The 21,403-nt window shown below is 39.0% G+C and overlaps 1 protein-coding gene across 3 annotated transcripts; it reads left to right on the top strand.

Annotated features, from left to right (window-relative positions):
- Positions 1 to 2,017: 2,017 nt before the first annotated feature.
- On the top strand, positions 2,018 to 21,095 carry SMARCE1 (SWI/SNF related BAF chromatin remodeling complex subunit E1). Of its 3 annotated transcripts, XM_086687258.1 has the most exons (11): positions 2,073 to 2,157; positions 4,175 to 4,226; positions 4,400 to 4,443; positions 7,396 to 7,500; positions 12,451 to 12,531; positions 13,467 to 13,598; positions 13,851 to 14,022; positions 17,011 to 17,183; positions 17,944 to 18,045; positions 18,675 to 18,885; positions 20,820 to 21,095. In XM_086687258.1, the coding sequence occupies exons 2-11, from the start codon at positions 4,220 to 4,222 to the stop codon at positions 21,026 to 21,028; spliced, it is 1,236 nt and encodes a 411-aa protein (XP_086543384.1). In that variant the 5' UTR covers positions 2,073 to 2,157; positions 4,175 to 4,219; the 3' UTR covers positions 21,029 to 21,095. The 3 variants fall into 3 exon arrangements, with proteins under 3 accessions (XP_086543386.1, XP_086543384.1, XP_086543385.1); XM_086687259.1 differs by lacking the exon at positions 7,396 to 7,500; XM_086687260.1 differs by lacking the exons at positions 4,400 to 4,443; positions 7,396 to 7,500 and having other exon boundaries at positions 2,018 to 2,157.
- The last annotated feature ends 308 nt before the right edge of the window (positions 21,096 to 21,403 follow it).

The following is a 21,403-nucleotide window of genomic DNA, read 5'->3' as shown; positions in this document are numbered from 1 at the left end:
AGGCTTTCATGTATCTTACATTAATCTTTTATATGTCTTAGATGCTTTTACATTAAAAAGGTGGTTTCAAGTACAATTGACCCTTGAGCAACATGGGTTTGAACTGCACACGTCCACTTACACGTGGACTTTTTTTCAATAAATATATTGGTAAAATTTTTGGAGATTTGCAACTATTTGAAAAAACTTGCAGAGGAACTGCATAGCCTAGAAATGCCAAAAAAAAAAAAAAAAAAAAGACAAAGTTAGGTATTACTGTTAAGAATATAGTATGTATTGGGGCGCCCGGTGGCTCAATCGGTTTAGCGTCCAACTTCGGCTCAGGTCATGATCTCCAGGTTGACGAGTTCGAGCCCCAGGACGGGTAGTGTGCTGGCAGCTCAGAGCCTGGAGCCTGTTTTGGATTCTGTCTCCTCTCTCTGCCCCTCCCCCGCTCATGCTCTGTGTCTGTCTCAAAAATAAAAATAAAATAAACATTAAAAATTTTTAAAAAGAATATAGTGTATAATACAAGGCATAAAATATGTTAATCAACTATTCATGTTATCAGTAAGGCTTCCAATCAGAAGTAGGCTATTAATAGGTAAGTTTGGGGGGAATCAAAAGTTACAGCTGGATTTTCTACTGGGGGGGGAGGGCATCTCTAACCCATCCCCCTAATCTCCCTCCTTCAAAGTCAGCTGTACATTATCTCAAGCACCAGACTACCTGTCATCTTTTGATGACCTTTTAGTCGTCCCCTTCAATTTCACTTATCTCCATTTATGACTATGAAAATATTGAGAGTGGAAGAATTAGACAAAATGTCACTTATGCCTGGCTTTGCAGACTTCTAGAAATGTCCTCATCTCTGCTGGCATGCCCAGGATGGTGGCTAAGAGCAACCCAAAAATTCAGTCAAATGTCAACAGTGTTTTCAAGTAATTACAGATCCTTCTCCCTTCACAGCGGCCCACAGCATGGGTCAGGTGTTTATATACCCAAGGAACAGGGTACTACCCGGTAAACCAACGTACTCAAGGTTTGGTGGAAAGAGCCCTGGACTAGACCAGAAAGCTGCCTCAGTGCACATTTATTGAGCATCTAACAATGAGCCAAGCCCTAAGTAAGCACTGGAAATAGAAAGATGATCAACGGAAGATGACTGAACCTTTGCTCTCAAGGCCCACAATACGCTCGAGATAGCAAACACAGTCTGATACAAGAGAGTGGGTACAGAGTATCATAAAGTTACCCAACTACCGTGGGAATTCAGAGGAAGGACTATTGGGGGAAAGTTCCAGGAGGGCACCACAATGAGAATCTGAGCAGGATCCGGAAGGACAGAGGTGTTTAAGCTGAGAGTGGGGATAAGGCAAGGCAGCACTGGGCAGACACGGGTGGCATCCCGGCGCCGCAAGGGCGCACAACCTCGGGCGAGGGGATTTACATCTCTGGGCCCCGGCTCGGAAACCTGGCAATTCGACTCCACTCGCGCTTGGAAAAACTGAAAAGGTCCGTGTTGCTTTTGGTCAAGGGTTATTGCCCAGCCGTTAAAGCAGGAAGCCCTGCGAGGCGCCCGTGGGGACCGAAACTCCGCGAACCGAGTCGTCCTAGCCTCCACCCCTCGGCTCGCTGAAGTATATACTCTTGTTCCGAGAGAAAGAGCAAGGAAGAACCCGGAAAAAACAACCACTACTCCCCCCCACCGCCGCGAGCGCGGTGGGGGCCTGGCCCACGCGGCCGTAGTGGTTCTGGGCCTTTCTTCTCGGCGCGAGCCCCGCCGTCTTTCGGCCCCGCTCGTGGAAGCCGAGACCCACGCTTTCCGCCACGCCACCTGCCGCCGTTCGGGCTCCGCGCGGTCGCCGACCGGGCCTCGGCCGCCGCCGGGCCCCTCCGCCCACTTCGCCGTGACGAATCGGCGCCAGGCCTGGAGAGTGCCCACATTCGGGGGGTTTGAGGAACGTTTGTGGCCTGAAAAAAAAATCCCTGACTGGACCAGACACCACCGCGTCCTCACCTGGAGGTTTCCTTTTGCAAAAGAGTCGGGTGAGGGCTGGAAAGCAATTAAGAAGAGTGTGGAAAGTGCGAGTGCGGACGCTCCGGACGCGAGGGGCGGGGCGTGCGCGGGACAAAGGAAAACGAGGCCGGAGCTACGGGCGCTTTTTCTGCCCGCGGGTGAGTGTTTCCGACTGGGCCCGATCGGGTCGGGAGGGTGGCGAGTCGCGGTGTCCCTGCTTGGCTGGACCTCGAGTTCCCGGGGGTTGCTGAGGTTCAGGCTGGGCCGCGGGGCCGGAGCTGGGGGCCGGTTGCGGCCTCCTTGAGGCCTAGCGGAGCCGGAGCCGGGAGGGAGTTCTATCTCGGGCCCCTCCTCGGCGGCAAGATTTGCCCCTGCCACTAGCCCCGCCAAACTGGTCAAGGCACCCATGCATTCCCTTCTTTAGTGGAGTTGCTGGTGAAGTGCCTTCTCCACAACAACCTAAAGGAAACGACCTCAGGGGAAGCCCTGGGGCGAGTCAAGCCCTTGGTCCCTCCCCCGCAGGAAGGTGGTTTCCCTGTGTTTCGGCAACGACCGAGGAACTTGTGGCTTAGAGTGGAGAGCGAGAGCTCTGAAACAGTTTGGCCTGGGTTTGAAACCCGGCTCTGGCACTTCCTGGCTGTGTGGCTTTAGACAAGTTACTTAAACTCGCCGAGACTCCCATTATTCCTGTGTAACGTGGGTTATCAATACATACCTCGTAGGGTAGTTGTGACCATGAACCGAAATAAGTGATAAGTCTGCCCCGTATAAAGTGTTCAACAAATAGCTAGTATTTTATGCCAGGCACGGGGGATGGATCCAGTGGCAGACAAATGTACAAGCTCACGCTTAGAATTTATAGTAGCAGACGAGAGCAATAATTTAAAAATATTAGCAATAAAGTGTGATGTACCAGGGAGCTTTGCCAATTATTGTCAGGGATCCCCGCAGCAAGGCCTTCTGGATGTTGACAGTCCCTCCACCCACACCCCACCCACTCCCTAATGTGAGCGGAAGGAAATCTATCTGTACCGGAGTCCATGGTTTCTGCCCCTTCCTTAAGAGGGAGAGACCCAGGTTGGGCCATTGAAAAATTTCTTTCCACACAGTCCTCTTATTCCTTATGCTCCAGGGAATTCCCTTAAAATGTAGAATAGAAGCAAAAGCATCATGCTTGTTTTCACGTAATGTTCCATGAAAGTATTCCAGTAGTCATAGAAGTTATTTGCTTCTTTTTTAAAAATGAATGCTTGTCTCTTTGTACACATCGTGTGTGATGTATTTTGAGGTGAGGAACAAGCTCACGCGGATATGGTCTTGTTCTGAGCTGGTAACATTAGGACAAAATGTATTAAGAATTGAGCTAGGTTCTGGGACTGCAATAATGAGTTAGATGGTCTCTATTCCACAATCTAGCCATGTTAACAGGTGTGATACAATGTAATAAACAATATTATAGATCTGTAAATTGGATAGGAGTACAGATGAGGAAGCAATTCTTCCCGGGTAATTTATCATGAAATTTATCATGAAGATAATTTATCATTATCTTCCACTGTGGAGATAATATTTTGAAATGGGCTGTGAAGGGTTAATAAGAGTTTCTCAGGTAGACTCTCAAAGTTATTCCCAGGAGAGATAAAGTTATTTGCCACCATTAGAGAACGTAAAGCTCATGATCATACCAGTTACCTTTTGCGTTGCCTCCAGGAATAAAATGCTGCCTTGTTTTAATAGAAGTTGTTATTCTAAGAGGAAGGTAAAGCTGCTGTTCATCAGTGATCTGTCAGTATCTGGTAGGCCTTGTTGGGGTGGGCCCTGATAATACATCACATTTTATTGTCATTGTATTTTTATCAGTTTAATTAAATGTTCACATGTCATTAGCAATATGTTTTCCATGCAAGAGGTGGCCCAATATCATAAGAAACTTGGAAGTCTATGTCTAATATTAATGCTAATATCCCCAGTAATTTGTTTTAGTTGTTTAATTCTGATGAGCCAAATGACCTATAAGAACTAGTTTTATGCAGAAAATTGGATTATTAGAAGATAGTGTAATTTTACTAAGAAGTACCAATTTAAACTACCCTATTCTTTAGGGAAACATCTCTTATGCTTGCTGAGTTTTGATTCTCTTTTTTTTTTTCTTTTTTTTTTCTTTTTTTATTTTAGTGTCTCAGATTCATTCTTAAGGAACTGAGAACTTAACCTTCCAAAATGTCAAGTAAGTTTCATTTTTTATATTTATCAATCTATTAATAAGAGACTAATGCCCTAGCAAATGGGAATTCCAAAATACTCTCATTTTTTTTCTTCAAAACAGGACCATTGGTAGTTTTGTTGCATAGTATTATATCTCAGTTGTTTACAAGAAGTTATTTATTTTCTTTCAAACAGAAAGACCATCTTATGCCCCACCTCCCACCCCAGCTCCTGCAACAGTAAGTTTTAATTTTCTTGTTAATGTAATAGCCAAGTCTGGCCTTGATACAAAAACCCAGATGTCTTCCAGTGACAGTCACTCAGTCATCACAGCAACAGGATGAAAAATTCAGCCAAAAAACAGCACTTCCTACTAAATAAAATAACTCTTTGCATCTTACCTTGAACCAACCCCAACATTAAAAGAAACATACTGCTGAAATTCCAACCTCCTATGCTCAGTTCTTTTTTTAATGGGAAATAAATGATAAGTTTAACACCTCTTTCTAGTTAATCTCTGTCAAGACTCTTAAAAGTTAATATTGAGTGAATACTCATTCTGCCATTTGATATTATTTTTAAACCTAACCTTCAAGTGGTTACATTTTTCTCTCCTTGTTTATATATAATTTTCATATTAAATCAAATAGTAAAGCTTCCAGTTCTATAATAACACTCATTGTAAATGTTTATTTTTCAAGCTGTTTAAGTAAGGATTTCATTATCCGTGGGTCAGATCCTGCCTATTGAATGTTTCAAAGTTTCTAAATACTTGTGAACTAGGTTTTTCACCCAACAAGCTCTGGCCCAGCTTGGACAGCATGTAAAATAATCATCCAATCCACAAAACAGATATAACAGGAACTGTTCAGGCCTTGCTGAAATGGATTCCTTGTTGGGTTTTTTTTTTTGTTTGTTTTTGTCTTAACAAAACAAAACACTGTTAACATTGACCATAGCCTACAAAAGCAATTCTTTAACAGCTATCAGCCCTCCTTCCTTACCCCTTAGCCCCAAAATTTCAGGCTAGTCTACTAATTAGGTCCTTGTGTAATTTTTTTCTCCACTCCATGACTCTTCTTACTAACCCTCAGATGTATGCTTTAGTTATGTTTATCAACAATTTGTTTTTCCTAAGATACTTCTTAAAAGAGATACCGTATCTCATGTTCTCATTTCAATTTATGTAACATACAATTTCAGAAGTTACTTCCAGTACTCTTAAAGTCCTGTGTTTGGTTTGTTTTCTTTCTTAAATCAAAGAACATTTCTTATGACCATCTCCTTGGCACTCTGCTAGTGGTTATACAGGTGGAGTTGAACAGTTGAGATTCCTGACCTCAAAGAGCTAACCATGTACTTCAATTTTGGAAATGGTATAATTGTAATGTTTTAGTTTTGATTTTTTTTAATTCCCTTACTTAATTTTCTTACATTATTGCCTCATAATGTTGAAGTGATTCTCATTCTTTATGCAACCTTTGAAGATGTCATTTTGACGTAAATATTGCCTCCGACACTGTATAATCTCTTGAAGACAAAAACTTGATTTTTTGAGATAACAAAAATAGCTCGAAAACCAAGTGTCCCCTTATGACTTCTCAAATGTAGAAAGGAATTTTTTTTTTTTTTGGCCTTTCTTTAGTCCTATTTCTGTACCATTGTAATTTCACATTGACACATAAAATACAGAAGACTAGGGATTAGGACATCCAACAGAATGGATATTAAATGAATTATCCTCCTTCCTTTTCTTTTTTTTCCATTACCTATTTACCATCACCACCACCACCAATACCACCACCAATACCACCACCACCCAAATGTACCACTCCAAGTAACATACACTTCTTTTGTGCCTTTGATACTTCATCTGTGTTTTGCCTACTTAAATATGCTTAATTTGCGTCTTTTATACCTATACAGACTAGAATTGCTCAGTTGTTCTCCTAAAGAGTTGCAAATGTAATATCTGCTTGAATATCTTTCTTTTGGACACTTAGGATATGTGTAGCGGCATGTTTTAGAAAATTGTGTTTATAACAGCTTCAGCTTAGTTGGGGTGTGTTAAGTGTATTTTACATTCTACACGTGAAGACTAATATTGTTAATTGCATGTTAAAATTAAATTAGTTGTTTTGATTGAGTTTCATTAGGTTAAATACCCTACTTTTGGTTTCTCTTTGCTACATCCTTTTTATGCATTCTACCTTGATTCTCATGAACATCGGATGTCATTGTTTTAACCATGAGGGCACTACTGTCTAAGAGCCCGTTTGTGATTACATCAACATACAATTCAAAAAGAAAAATTCCATTGCTGCAGTGAGCAGTTGTGTTTTGAAAGGGTCAGAGCTATCAAGAAACTAGATGAAAAAGGAGAGTTCAAATCTGTCAACTAGAAAAGTAGTTTGCATTAAAACTAAATGCAGAAAGTGTTCATGATTGACCTCTGGGTGATGGATCAAAGAAGAGATGGAAGAGAAAGTCTAAAAAAGAAAGACTGGGTTGAAAAGATCAGATAGCACCCCAGAATTAAGTCCATGCATTTCTTACAAGTCTTTGTTTTGAAATCATGTATGTGACATCCATTGAATCCCACATATGTTCTTTTCTATTGACAACTCTGGCTTCCTGATTTGAGTATCTTTTCATTTCTCACATTATATAGAATGATTTAAAACTGTCTTTGAAAACAGTCCATTTCTTGTTTTTATTTGTTTTTAATAGATAAATACATTGGCAGCATCTACATAACTGTCAAATAAATCACATTTTGTTTTGCATGTAAAGTGTTTTCAGACTTCTAGTTTATCACACTTCAAGCCTTCCTATCTCAGACATGTATTGCTAAGTTGTTATATCATATTATTGAACATAAAGTAATCCTGAGTGTTTGACACACCTCAGTGTGTTGCTTATTTCAGAAAAAGCACACACATTCTCACTCACAACAAACACCACTGGCCCCCCCGCAAAGAGGAAAAAAGGGAAGGAAGAAAGAAAGAAAGAAAAAAAAAACACTTGCAGACTGGTTTCTCAATGAAAGAAAAAGAACAATTACAACACATCATTGCTTGTTTAAATTCAGGTTGCTTTTGCATGCCATATGCAGATCATTTTTCATTTCTGTGTTTTCCTCGTTTGAGCTCATTTCTCATTCGTGTTTTTGTCTCATTTGTTTCCATCAGCAAATGCCCAGCACACCAGGGTTTGTGGGATACAATCCATACAGTCATCTCGCCTACAACAACTACAGGCTGGGAGGGAACCCGGGCACCAACAGCCGGGTCACGGTAGGAGAATCAACTATTACAGCATCCGGCAAACAACTGGATTTGACCAGAAATGCCTCCAGAGTTAGGTCCTTTTGAGTCATCAGCACAGCCATCTAAAACAATTTTTTTAACCTGGCTTTTTCAGTATTTTAAACATTCGTTGTACGATTGTACACTGGAAAAAAAAAGTAGTGAGATCTGGATATGTATATAGAAGAAAAGAAGAATCCATTCTGTTTGGTGGTTGGTAGAGATAAAGCCCTGGGCACTGCTTATACTATATGTAGACAAACCTAGAATTTATTACAGCTAAAATACCCTTTTTGAGATAAAGAGTATCTTTCATTTAAGGTCATTGACGTCAAGCTCAAGGACTCAGTTTCTTAATAAAAGCCGGGCTTACGGACCTGAGCTTTTTTCGGTGGCCCACCAGTTTGAACTGCTACACATAATTGTTTGTCTTTTGGATTTAAGAGCTGACTTTCTGAGATTCATTTCTCTCCAGTTAAAAAGAGAAAAACATTTTCATATCACTTCAAAGAATTGCAGAATGCAAGTTGAATGTGCCAGACCATTTTGAAGTTCATTTATAATCCATAGGACAAGGGTATGATTTCTGAAACTGACGATGTTTCATTTAAATGATCAACGTAAGACACCCAAATTGGGTAATGTACTTCACATTTTCATTTTAGAATCATCTTAAACTACAGTCAAAGAAGCTTAAGTACCAAAGAAACATAAATGTGAAAATGATTTACCAAAAGCAAATAAAAATAAATCCAAAAGCCAAATACCTACATACATTGGAATGTGGCATTGGTGAGAATTTTTACAACCCATAATGGCTGTAAAATTTTTAATACTTGGTTTTTGTTTGCTGTATTCATAAATAATTGAATTAATGTGACTTCAAAAGAGCCCTCTCACCCTGTAGTCAAGCTAGAGCAGAAAGCTTGTAACTATCAAACTGTATGTCTATCTTGGTAAGCATATTGCTTAACTGGATAGTTTTGTTTGTCTAAATTTTTCATTGTTTCTGCATAATTTGTACTTCATAAGCATATCAAGTTTTATGTGCCATGCATATTTCATGGTATCTGGAAAGAATTTTGACAAGTGTGTGTATGTATGCATTTCACAATGCATACAGTTTTTATGTGCATCGGTACGTGTTTTTCCCTGGCCTAAATGTGTTTCACAGGTATAATGGGTGGCAAGGTTATCCAATGATAAAGAACATTTAATTTAAACAAGGAGCAGAATCAATTTTGGATCATTCATGTTAATGCAGAAAATTATTCATGGGGAGTGAACAAGAGAATGATTACATTTTAATAGCTCTATACAGTCAGCTCTTGATTATCTATGTTAATGGCATAGAAATGGTGATAAGTGTAATACTAGAATCATTTGTATTTCAGTTTGTATAAGCATTTTGTTCCTAACTTGGATATATCTGCGGGAATTCTCTGTTAATAAAGAGAGATCATTCAGTAGAAAAAGGAAAGGTCACTCGCTGTCTCAGGGCCTGTGAGTCAATGATCTGTTTCTCATTCCCTCTTGGAGATGTTAGAACCCAGCATTTGCATTGGGCACGAGTTTCCGGGTCGATTAGTGCAGGAGGGTTGTTGGGCATAGAAAATTTAGTCTCTTGCTTCTTTGTGGTGGTTTTCTTGGTATCATTGTCCTCTCAACACCAGATTGAAGGGTAATCAAACTGCTGGCTAGACTTAACCTGAAGGGCCTAGAAACTGAAGGATTTCAGCCTGTGTTAACCCCAGCCCCTTCAACTTTTAGTCATCTCTCCTTTAGGTCACTGAATCGCTGTCTAAGAAAATTAGTTATGCCTGAAGTTTCATACACCTTTTTTGTATATCTAACTTAAGCTTTGTTATGACTTAATAGATCTGATTTTGACCATGATAAAAGTGTTTTATTTTCAAATGACCCCAATTATGTGTTACCTTCCCCCCCCCCTTTTTGGCTCTTAGTTGGTATTATTGTATGCAAATAGTCTTAAGTCAGTGATTTGAAGGAATGATTCTGTGAAACCCCATCAAGTAGCTTCCTTTAGGCTCTACAGAACATCTGGTTTCCCTGGTAACTCTCATGCACTTGAATGGTTTCGAGACTATATGCAGTGTGTTGAAACCTCTTGGAGCACCAGTGACAGCTGTGAGATGGAATCCATTCCTAGTCAGTCCTTCTTCCCGAAGGTGATTAGCGTGCTCTTAAGTACAGGTGTGAAACCTGGTAGAGACAAGATGTTAAACACCGCTTATTTCTGTGCTGCAATGGAAATTCCATCCTAGAAGGAAACCCTTAAATGAGACCCTGCCAGAGAAAGCAGGGAATTGGAAGAAACAACAATAAAATCTCTTGAGTGGCCAAAATAAATTTCATAAAATTATGGTGATTCCCAGGAATTACTCTCATGTGAGCACAGTTGTGACAAGCATAGTGACACAGTTACTTTCCCCAACTCATTGCCAGTTAGAAAATGTAAAGGTGGACAGTTGCGGTTAGAGGTAGCTTTCTTGATAGAAACACGTGAAAAAACCCTCCAAAAGCATAACCACTGGGCCATTTGGTAAAGGGGCCAGCAGCTTTTCACTCCTCAAGCTAGAGGACTACAGGAAAGCAGGGGGTGTTTCTAATGGACTCTTCTCAAAACAAGGTTAAAGTGTCTTAAGTGCAAACTGGTTTTTTGTGTGTGCGTGTTTTTTCTTTAAGAGTAATGTTTAAGACATTGTAGAAGTCTGCTGAGATGGCAAATAAATTAGGGATGTTTAGTGATATAAATCTTCAGTGTCCTGAAAACCTGCTAGAATTGAACTTTGTGATTCTTGTTTTGGGTTTTCTTTTGTTTGTATTTATAAATTGACTATCGTTGTAATGAAAATACAGCCTCAGTTTGTAGACGATTTAGGTACCTTCCTTTGGAAGAAAGGAGGAGAAATAAGCAAATCCATTAATATTATCAAATGTGGTTCTCTGAAAAGTAATCAGAGCAAATATTACTAGAATTTGTTTTTAAAGTGTTTTAATTCGATCTATTTAAAGAGACCTTTTAGAATTCTTTATCTCTTTAAAAAAATCTGTGAGTGGCGGTCTACCAACTTCAGTTATTGGCATAATTCCAACTTTATTTGTAACCCACTTCATGGAATTCTGAAGATTTATTTTGGAGATGCTGTCTAATAACTTTATGAATGAAAAATCAGACCTTTGTGTGTCTTGCTCTGAACCCATGATTTAAGTTTAGCCTTGTAGGAGTTCCCTCACCCCTCGTTGAAACTGCTGCAGACCTGGAGACAGATCTTCTCTTACTGGCTGTTCAGATCACTGCTGTTTACAGTTTCTATCCCTTGTGGCTCACCTCCATTGCCCGCTGCTGGCTAAAACAAAACAAAACAGGGTCTGTCTGCATGGGCACCAGCATGAATTATTGTATAAATGTATAGGAGGAGTGGAAAGAAGAGTGGAAATCCTGCCTCAAAGGTGATATGCTTTCTAACAATTTCATGTGTGAAGAAGCAGAGTTACTGAAAAATATATAAGGATGGAGAAAGACCCTCCTTGGAGGAGGAAGCGTTGTTTGAAAGCAGTGGAATTGGGGCACAGATACACTAATCTCTGAGCCTTGGACAAAAAATAAGGTTGTAATTGATGTCCCAACTCAAAAGAGGCGTTTGTCCAGGGTTTTATCATAACAACTGAAGGGCAGGGGAACAAAATGTCACTAAGTCTCTTTATAAAGAGTTGCCAGTCTCTGTCTTTTGATAATTAGAGTGAAGCCAGCTCCTCTTCCCCCTCCCCCCAGCCTGGCAAGGAGAATCATTATCAGTTGTCTCCTAGAAACTGGGGGGAAATAATGATTTGGCCATGATTAATTTATTCTGGGTCCTACATCAAATGTAGTCATATATGTTAAAATGAAACTAAGTTCAGAAAGAAACACTCTTGGATTGGAGTTATCTGGGGTGCTCACTAGAAGCTCTTTGGTATCTCTTGCCTAGATATTAGCCCATAGAATGAACCAATCTCTCATTTTCTTTGCTTTGTTTTTTTCTCTAACTCACCTTTTTCTTCTCTAGCTCACCTTTTTCTTTACCTTGTTAAAAAAGATTTTGTCTTCCCTCTTGTTTTCATTTTTCTTTGTTCCCACCAACCCAAAAATTTTTAAATCAATATAAGGTAAGGCCTCAGAAATAACTTAATTGGGCCCTGTGTCTGCCATTTCTCTGTTCCTGATAATTTATTTACTCCGGCACTGTTACTACGACTCAGGACAAGAAAAGGCATGACTTTAGTTTACGCTTTTGGATCCCCTCTATAAAAACCACTAGATACAGACAGAACCTTAAGAAAAATAAAATGTGTAGTCCTGATAAAGGAAATAAGGGTTGTTTTTTTTTTTCTGTTTTTGAACCTAGGAGGTAGTTTTTGTAGGGGTGTCATTCATGTGGGGGTGCAGTGTATTCCTGAAACTGTCCGAGTAGATACAAAGCCCCCCCTCAGACTGTGAGTGTGGTAAGTGCTGAAGGAGCCCAGACTCGGGCAGATAATCAAGTGTTGACTGTATGTGTAATGGTAAATTAAGCACAACAAAAGGGTGCTAGGTAATGTCCTAACATGAGACATGTGATATGTAACTCTATATTTTTGATGTATGGATTATTATGTAATACTTTGTTCTTACAGCCAGGTTGTCAAAGCAGTAGCAATAAACTGCTAAGTAAAATATTTTAAAATTTTGTGCCTAAAGTCATTTTCTTTATTTTCTTTTGATGTGAACATTTCTGAATTTGCAGTGATAGCTATTTTCAGTGGAGAAAATATAAGAATCTTGTATCCATGGACGAGTAGAAGAAAGGCGCATTAGAATTTGTTAAGGGACTCTCTTTTCATTTTGCTGGTGAACTACTTGCGATTGAATAATGAATATATTTAACTCTTTTGTAGGCCTCCTCTGGTATTACGATTCCAAAACCCCCAAAGCCACCAGATAAGCCGCTGATGCCCTACATGAGGTACAGCAGAAAGGTAGGTGCCCAGGAGCCAGAGGGGAGTGAGGACTGCTGTCTTTGCTTGTTTGCTTTCCATCACATTTCATAATGGCTTAGCCAGTTTTTCTGTGCCCAGAGGGAAGGATAAGGAATTGCAGTTTTTAAAGAACTTAGTTCTGATTTCAGAATTCCAGAACTAAAATCCAACAAGAATAACATGATTAAATAAAAATGGTTTAAATCCAGAAGGTAATGTTATGTAGCCAATATATAGTCTTTTGGAGAAATTCAGTGACATGAGAAAAGTGTGAAGTGAAAAAAGGAATACAGGACTACATCTATTTATTTGTGTCATATTTTTTATTAAAACAGTGGCAGCTATATGTTAGTTTGAAGGAAAAAAAGCCCAGAAGGCAGTAGTTGTCTCCAAACAGTGTAAGCTTATGGTAATTTTTATTTTCTTTACATTTCTTAAATTTTCCCTCATGTTTTTATTTTGTTCTGTTTAGTTCCATTTGGTGACAAACCTATATTCTCTTAAAATAACAAACACAGCCAGTGTCTTTATTAATGACAAGAGCATTTAGCATATTCGCCACTATTTAGAAATTTTGGGTCATAATTACTGTACATGTATTTGAAGATAAGGTCTGTTGTGTTAGCAGATTAACCACTTTCCTTCTAAATTCTGTGAACCTTTAAAGAGACAGAGACTGTTACTAGGTTAGTTCATCTGAACTGTTAACAGTGATTGGAGATGTCTGAGATCTGCTGTGTATTAATCCAGCAGAGTATAGATGAAATGAGATTGGCCAGCTATTGATAATTGTTGCAGCGGGCTGATCAGAACACAGGAGTTTAATACAATTCCCTCTGCTTTTGTTCATGTTTAAAAGTTTCTGTATCAAAAAGTATTGTTAAAGGTCTATATTTTTAGGCATCAATACTGAAATTTCATGTTTCCTTTTTAAGGTCTGGGACCAAGTAAAAGCTTCCAACCCCGACCTAAAGTTGTGGGAGATTGGCAAGATTATTGGTGGCATGTGGCGAGATCTCACTGATGAAGAAAAACAAGAATATTTAAACGAATACGAAGCAGAAAAGGTAGAATGGGGACCACAGCGGGATGGAGACAATATAAAATGCATAAACATTTGCTTGTTGTATAGAAAAGAAACAAAAGATCTAATCAGCTAAGGCTGCACTGTCTGTCTGCCTGGGTCAAGTCCCTTAATTTTTCTACGCTTCAGACTCCTTGTCTGTAAAAAGGAAATCGTTTTATCTTTTGATATTCGAATGAGATTCATATAACCTGTAATATGTGAATTATAAAACTGAAAAACATTTGAATTTCAGATAGAGTACAATGAATCTATGAAGGCCTATCATAATTCCCCCGCATACCTTGCTTATATAAATGCAAAAAGTCGTGCAGAAGCTGCTTTAGAGGAAGAAAGTCGACAGAGACAGTCTCGCATGGAGAAAGGAGAACCTTACATGAGCATTCAGCCTGCTGAAGATCCAGATGGTAAAAAAAAAAAAAAAAAAAAAGTGGGGTTTTGTTTATGCATTCTCTGAGAAGTAAAATTACAAGGAATCTTTTAAGTTTGTTTTTATTTCCTATCCTAAATGGAAAACAAAGCATATTTAAGTGCCATTTCAGTATTTTCATTAATTATTTTAAGATCTGTGTATGAATTTCCCACAAGAAAAAGATATCTTAGTGCAGAAAATAGCAAAAACTATTTATTGTTTATCAGAATCTTTATACTCAGAATGCAGGAAAGGTTTTTGAGTCAGAATTTTGCCTTACCTGCTTTTAAAGATCTGAATGCCTTCTTGTTATGTCCTGTTTTCTTATTGGTTCCTTAAGCTTGCTGAATTAAAGGCTCTTAAGGGAGAAGGTTACTGAGTGGGTAGAAGTATTACAAATTTGTTTGCCATTTAATTCAGAAATCCAACATAACTCATGGTGACACGTGAGGGAACACATACAAATTTTATGCACATGTACAAATGTATACACATACAAATAGCAGAGCTTCCTGATGGGCAATCTGTGACTAGGTTGCAGGCGTACAGATTAATCCCGGGTTCTCCACAGCCAGGCAGGGTCTGACACTGCAAGGAGCCTCAGAGTTGGCCTCCTGCAGCTATGAGCATTCTCCTCCATGAATCAAGCCTGCTGTACAAATAACATTTTCTCCCTGTGTGGCTGTGATGTGGAAAAGGCCAGAAGCTCTAGCTACAAGTAACAAAAACATCAAGAAAATAATTTAAGATTCCATAGTGGTAACAAAGAGGAAGCTTGTAAGAACTTTAAAAATAACATGGAGGAAGCAATGATGTCACCTAAACACAATGAATAAACATATACCCAGAAGGAGAGGAAAAACAATGGTTTTTTGAAAGAATGGACTGGGATATTGATATTCACGTAAATACAGAGTAGAATAGAATACTGTAATTAATAATAATAGAGTAGAATACAGACTAGGAACAATGCCTAGTGTTAAACCCTGTTTAACAGAGTCAGCAGTGCTTAGGACACACTAGCAAACACAGACCAAAAATTACTCAGATTGGATGATTAATGCAAGAAAAACATACTGAACTAAAAAATAGAAGAAGATCCAGTCCACAAATAATTGAAAGGATGGTGAGGGTTCAGTATAAGAGTACACGGAAGCCACAAGTAGAAACAGTTAACAGTTTTTGTTAGGTGAAAGGTGGCTGCATGAACATCGAGCAGGATTGCAGAGATTCATTCAGAAACAGTCTTCAAAAGATCTCTGTTCCTCAGACTTTGGCCCATTATGTTTTGTAAGTTTAAGATAGGAACTTAAAGCTGCTGGTAAGAAAGTAAGGTGAAAATAAAGATGCCAGGATAAGAATAACTTTGGACCTTGGACTTATGCCCCCGAACCGAGTAGAAAGAGGAAGGTTTGGGAGGTGAGGATGAGCATCAGGCCAAGAGAAGGGTGGTCCCTGTGAGCACAGCAGCTGCCAGCTTCTGTTACAGAGAAGGCATACACAGTTTCCACACAAAGCAGTGAAAGGTTTTTTAAATGGCATTTAGAGAATATTCATGAGATCAAGTAAATAGCTGGAAATTAGAAAATAACCAGAAAATATAAGCCTACTCCTTCCCCCCCAAAAACCCAAATTAGACAACTAGAAGTGGCAGGAAAGACAAGTCTAGATTGCTAAGACTTGATTTCCCCTCCAAGTGGTCAACACTGGCTCCAAGTAATGAAAGAAAACATCAAAAAGCAAATACATATATATATAATTTAGAGGTAGCATGAATATACCATGTATAATCTCAAGTGTGAATATGGAAAACTTCCTTAACAAATAGAAAAGGTCACAATCTTTTTAAATAGTATTCTTTCTTTCAGTAGTTTTAATTTTAGAAGTATATGTCCTAAAGAAATTACTCGAAAGGAGACAAAAAGTAATTTGCACAGCAGTTTGTAGCAGTGGTATTATGATGATGGGCATTTTAGGAACTACTTGATTACCAAATGATAACGGAGGTGCGAAACTATGATAGAGCCACACAATTCGGGCCTCTAGCAAAGTATCCTAAACCATGGTCCCTCCACCTTTGGTGGGCCACTAAGATAGTTTAGGTGGGTCGGAGAGGAACTTCTATTTTAATGCGTATTGCTTTAGAGGGAGCTTTTTTTTTAAGTGAGTTAATTTAAATAAATATGTTAAATAAAAATAGTACAGATTATTATCAGGTATGTCCAAAATCATGGAGGTGATAGAGCAAGGGTTGAGAAGAAGGAAATACTGTTTCATAGCTATTAAAAATAAGCATATAAGCCTGATCCATACTATATATGAACTCGAGTGAATGAAAACAAAGTAATAGCTTTACAGACTGGCAACAACTATATTTGTATGTGGATTAATAAAAGTAAAATTTGGTATTAAACATTCTTTTCCTATAAAATTACTTTAGGGCTTTAATGGTTTTTTAATCGAATGAAATGTATATGCTGGTCTGGGAAACAGTATTGCTAGAGATAATGTTTTCTCCGCGGTGGGCATTTTCATTACTTTACTATTAAAATTAAACAGGGACAAAGAAACTGCCCGGTTCAGATGTTGTCATTAGGTGTAAATGCCTTAAATTACTACCAAGAAAGTGAACCATTCAGCAGCATTTCACTTTTGCTGTAACATGCAGCCTTCCCGTTGATGGATTTCCAGGCCAGAAGACACATGGCTTTATCTCATTTGTGTTTCAACCAAATCCTTCTAGACACATATCATCACTTAAAGATTTTGTGAGAAAAACCAATACGTTGGCCAGTGAACATGTTACGTCCTCTGTATGACTTTTATCACGTGACTGCCCCGGTGCTCCCACGATGCCCTTGTTAGGCCCCGTTGTTAGACCAGTGAGGGCCATGGCTCCTTGGTAATAAAGCATTAACATTGTTACTCTCTCCTGTTTATGGTTACTGGTGACCTCATTTCCAGAACATCTTGCTTATTCCAGATTATGATGATGGCTTTTCAATGAAGCATACAGCCACCGCCCGTTTCCAGAGAAACCACCGCCTCATCAGTGAAATCCTTAGTGAGAGTGTGGTGCCAGACGTTCGGTCAGTTGTCACAACAGCTAGAATGCAGGTCCTCAAACGACAGGTCCAGTCCTTAATGGTTCATCAGGTAAAGTCACAAACCATTTGTTATAATAAGTTGGGCCTGTGTCACAGACCCCCAGTGGCGTGATTCTATACCATGCAGCGGTGTGCCTGTTAAGTATTTCTGTGTTCGTTGTAATCTGTTCCTGATTCGGAGAAGAGCTAGAGGAAATGGAGGTTTCCCAGGGATTTAATAAGTTGTTAAAACTGTACCAAAGACCCTTGTGATGGAAAGTATGTCCATTCACAATTTTAAGACATCCTATCAACCTTTACTGCTTAACTAAATATTTTTTTCTGAGGAAATTAAGCCTGAAACAATATTCTTTAACAGCTACTTGTTAATTGTAATCATTCCTCTATACTGCATTTTTTGCTTTTAAGATCTTAGCTAGACACATTGTGTAATAAATGATTTAAATAAAAAATTCAAAACTTTTGTCACACTGTTAAAAAGTGTAGACTACTACAGGGGTGCCTGGGTGGCTCAGTCAGTTAAATGTCCGACTTTAGCTCAGGTCATGTGATCTCATGGTTCGTGAGTTCGAGCCCCACGTTGGGCTCTGTGCTGACGGCTCAGAGCCTGTAGCCTGCTTCAGCTTCTGTGTCTCCACCTCTCTCTGCCCCTCCCCTGCTGGTTCCGTTTTTCTCTCTCACTCAAAAATAAATAAACATTTTTTTTAAAAAGTATAGACCGCTACAAAATGAGATGTATTTCCTGTGTTTGACATTTGCTTTTGAGAAAGTAATTCAGTAATAAGAAAGCTGGATCCTGTGTCTTTCAGCGAAAACTAGAAGCTGAACTTCTTCAAATAGAGGAGAGACACCAGGAAAAGAAGAGGAAATTCCTGGAAAGCACAGATTCATTTAACAATGAACTTAAAAGGGTATCAATTTAATGTGTTCACTGTACTTTTTATCACTGTTATTTTTTTTCTCATTCTTTTTTCTAAAATAGTGTTTTTATTGAATGTTACTCACTTTCAAATAGAATTAACTCTGCTATAACCAGTAAGATCTTTGTTTTATCAAATTATTCCCATTTTCTGGCAAAATTGCAGTAGGTTTAAAATATAAAAACACACACGTGCTAAGTCCGTAGACTCTGGACCCTCTGGTGTTTTAATTTAAACTCCTGCAATCATGAGTTTGTTTTCATTTTATTGAGATTTATTCATTAAATGTTTTCATTAAATTTAGTTTACAGTGTGTACTTTGTATTAAAACAAGTACATCTAATGTTAGGTAGCTTGAGATAAAAAATGGAAGCCTTGTATATAACCCAGTACTTTCAGCATCGCCTCCCCAACCATTCTGCAGTCCTTGGGGTTACATGGCTGCTTTCTTTTCCTGTAGACACAGAGTTTCAGAGCAGACCTAGAACCCTGTTTTTTCCCTTCCTGTATACATGTACATAGTTCCTAGCCAAGAAAGCCCCCTTTTGAAATAAAATTTCTCTGGTTCAGTGATTGTAAGAAAAGAACATTACTAAGAGAGTTTTCTCTCTTTCCGTTAGTTGTGCGGTTTGAAAGTGGAAGTGGATATGGAAAAAATTGCCGCTGAAATTGCACAGGCAGAGGAACAAGCTCGCAAAAGGCAGGAGGAAAGAGAAAAAGAGGCAGCAGAGCAAGCTGAACGCAGTCAGAGCAGCATGGTTCCTGAGGAAGAGCAAGCTGCCAGTAAGACCGAGGACAAGAAGGATGACGAGAGTGTCCCAATGGAGACAGGTGAGCTGCCAGTTGACAGCAAAGTGAATGTCAGGGTTATTCTCTGTGTGATCTACACATTTCTCTGCAAATCTTAATCTCTGTCCTAGATTCAGCTAAAATGTTGGTGTCAACACAAAACAGCAGTGCGCATTGGTGTTTAGTCTGGCTATTTGAGGTCTCAGGTATTTGCCCAGATCGAGGCATCATTTTCTAGCTTGGGAATATAAAGTATAATGATACAAAGGTTAGGATCCTGGCCCTGGAGTCAGACAGATCTGGGTCTGAACTCTTTCACCACCTGCTAGCATATGACTGGACAAATTATTTAATCACAGGTTCTTCGTGTAAGTACTCTGGTGCCAGCCTCTGAGAAGGAGTGCCCAAGGATAAATAAGGAAATGTATATAAAATCATTTAGTATTGGATTTGATGTAGTGTTGGCAGTCAGTATTTTAGCCTTTATTGCTAAAATGTGATTTGTGGTTGTTGCTTTTAAGGATCAGGGACACCTGCAAGGGACACCTGCAGGCCAAATCCTTTCCCACCGCCTATTGTCATAAATAAACTTTTTTGGAATATAGCCTTACATGTTGTCTGGATGCTTTGGGGCCACCACAGTGTAGTTGAGTGGTTGCAGAGACTGCCTGGCCCACAAAACCTGAAATACTTGACTGTCTAGCCTTTACGGAAAAGGCTTGTTGACCCCATCTGAGAAAAGTTCTTACTACCAAGCCTACTGGTTTTCCTGTTTAAAAGCATTTCTCAAAGCACAAAATAACATGTCAAACTCACATAAAATACTGATTAAACCAATTACTTGAAATTTTGAGATCGCCTCATCTTAGGTACTACTTTGACCCTGTCCTGTGCCCTGTGCAAACAGGACTGAGCTCAAAGTATCATGGGAGATACAGCTAAAGGCTCCCTGGACCATCACTGCAAAAGGGGGAGGGACAGTCTTCATACTTGGTATTCAGCTGACAGTTTCTGATTTGACATCAGGAAAACATTTCATGGAATATAGATCTCTTTACCAGATGTTTCTACAAGATCTAATTCAGCAGATTAGCATTTCAGATAGTCAGATTTTTAAGTTTCATTATCTGACTCTTTTTCTGCTTTGAACATATTTTTTATCTTAACAAATTTGGAGCATGAGCACATTTTTGTGGTTAAAGCAGGAGCTTGAGAATTAGGGTATGGAGTATGATTCTTTGCTTATTTTGCAAGTAGACAGAACACTCTGTCCTTTGCCTCTGTTCTATGAGTAGAGCATGCCTGTATAGTATTTACTTAGATTTTATCCTTCTAGCTAAAGAAAAAGACGAAATTGAGAATATTAGAGCGAAAACTTCGTGCTCTTAATTTCGTACAGAAAACAACCCAGCATGACATTTAACAAAGTACCTAAAATATCGCCCTTTTATCATTTCCACACCTGCTTTCTTACTAATTAAATCCAAAGCACTCCAGAACAGCATTGTCCAATGGAAATAAAATGTAAGTCGTTGTGTAATTATAAATTTTCTAACGGCATGTTTTACAAGTAAAGCAGAGCAAATGAATTAATATTAATAAGATATTTATTTGTTTAACCCAGTATGTCTTGAACAAGATTTTAACATGTAATCAATATTTTTTTACATTCCTTTTTCATACTAAGTTTTCAAAATCTGATGTGTATTTTATACCTGTAGCACATCTAAATTTAGAAGCTAAATTTTCATCAGAAATACTTGATCTGTATTTAGCTTTTGTAAATTTACAGCTAAAAAGTAGATTTGCAAACCCAAATTGTTTCAGGGATGCTAACAGTTCCTCAGTCATGCTGGCTCTTAATATTACTCATGGTGAGTGGCTACCATGTTGGACGGTACAGCTCTAGACTGTCAGCATAATTAGAAGAATGAATCTGTGTCTTGGAACTAACAGTGACAGATGTGTGGTTACAGAGGAGACACACCTTGAAGAAGCGACGGAGAGCCAACAGAATGGTGAAGAAGGCACATCTACTCCTGAGGACAAGGAGAGCGGGCAAGAGGGGGTGGACAGTATGGCTGAGGAAGGGACCAGTGATAGTAACACTGGCTCAGAGAGCAACAGTGCAACCGTGGAGGAACCACCAGCAGACCCCACACCGGAAGACGAGAAGAAAGAATAAATGTTGCCTTGTTTTATGTGTTCTAAATACTTTTTTAAATGAAAAAAAGATGTTTTTTGAGTTTTAATGGTGTTATGTGGTTTGTGTATTAATATTTTTCTTGTCCATATCACACCACCAAATGCTTTTGGACCATTTAACATCATGAGCCGAATGGCACAGTCACCTTTCTTAAGCCGTTGTGAAGATGGTTCTTTTCTTTGGGTCTTATTTCTAGCCCTCGACTACTGAAAGCCTCAGAATTTAAATGAATTGGGAAAACACCCACCTCTTTTAGAGAGTTCTCCTTTGATGCTGCACAATCCGACTCTTACGAATGCCTTCCTATAGCTCACTGGGGTGCTTACCAAAGCCATAGCTTTAAACCTCCCGGTC

This window comes from Puma concolor, chromosome E1 (assembly GCF_028749965.1).
Source record: "Puma concolor isolate L17-30 chromosome E1, mPumCon1.1.hap2, whole genome shotgun sequence".
Classification (NCBI taxonomy): domain Eukaryota; kingdom Metazoa; phylum Chordata; class Mammalia; order Carnivora; family Felidae; genus Puma; species Puma concolor.
This window is presented reverse-complemented; position numbering and strand designations above follow the sequence as displayed.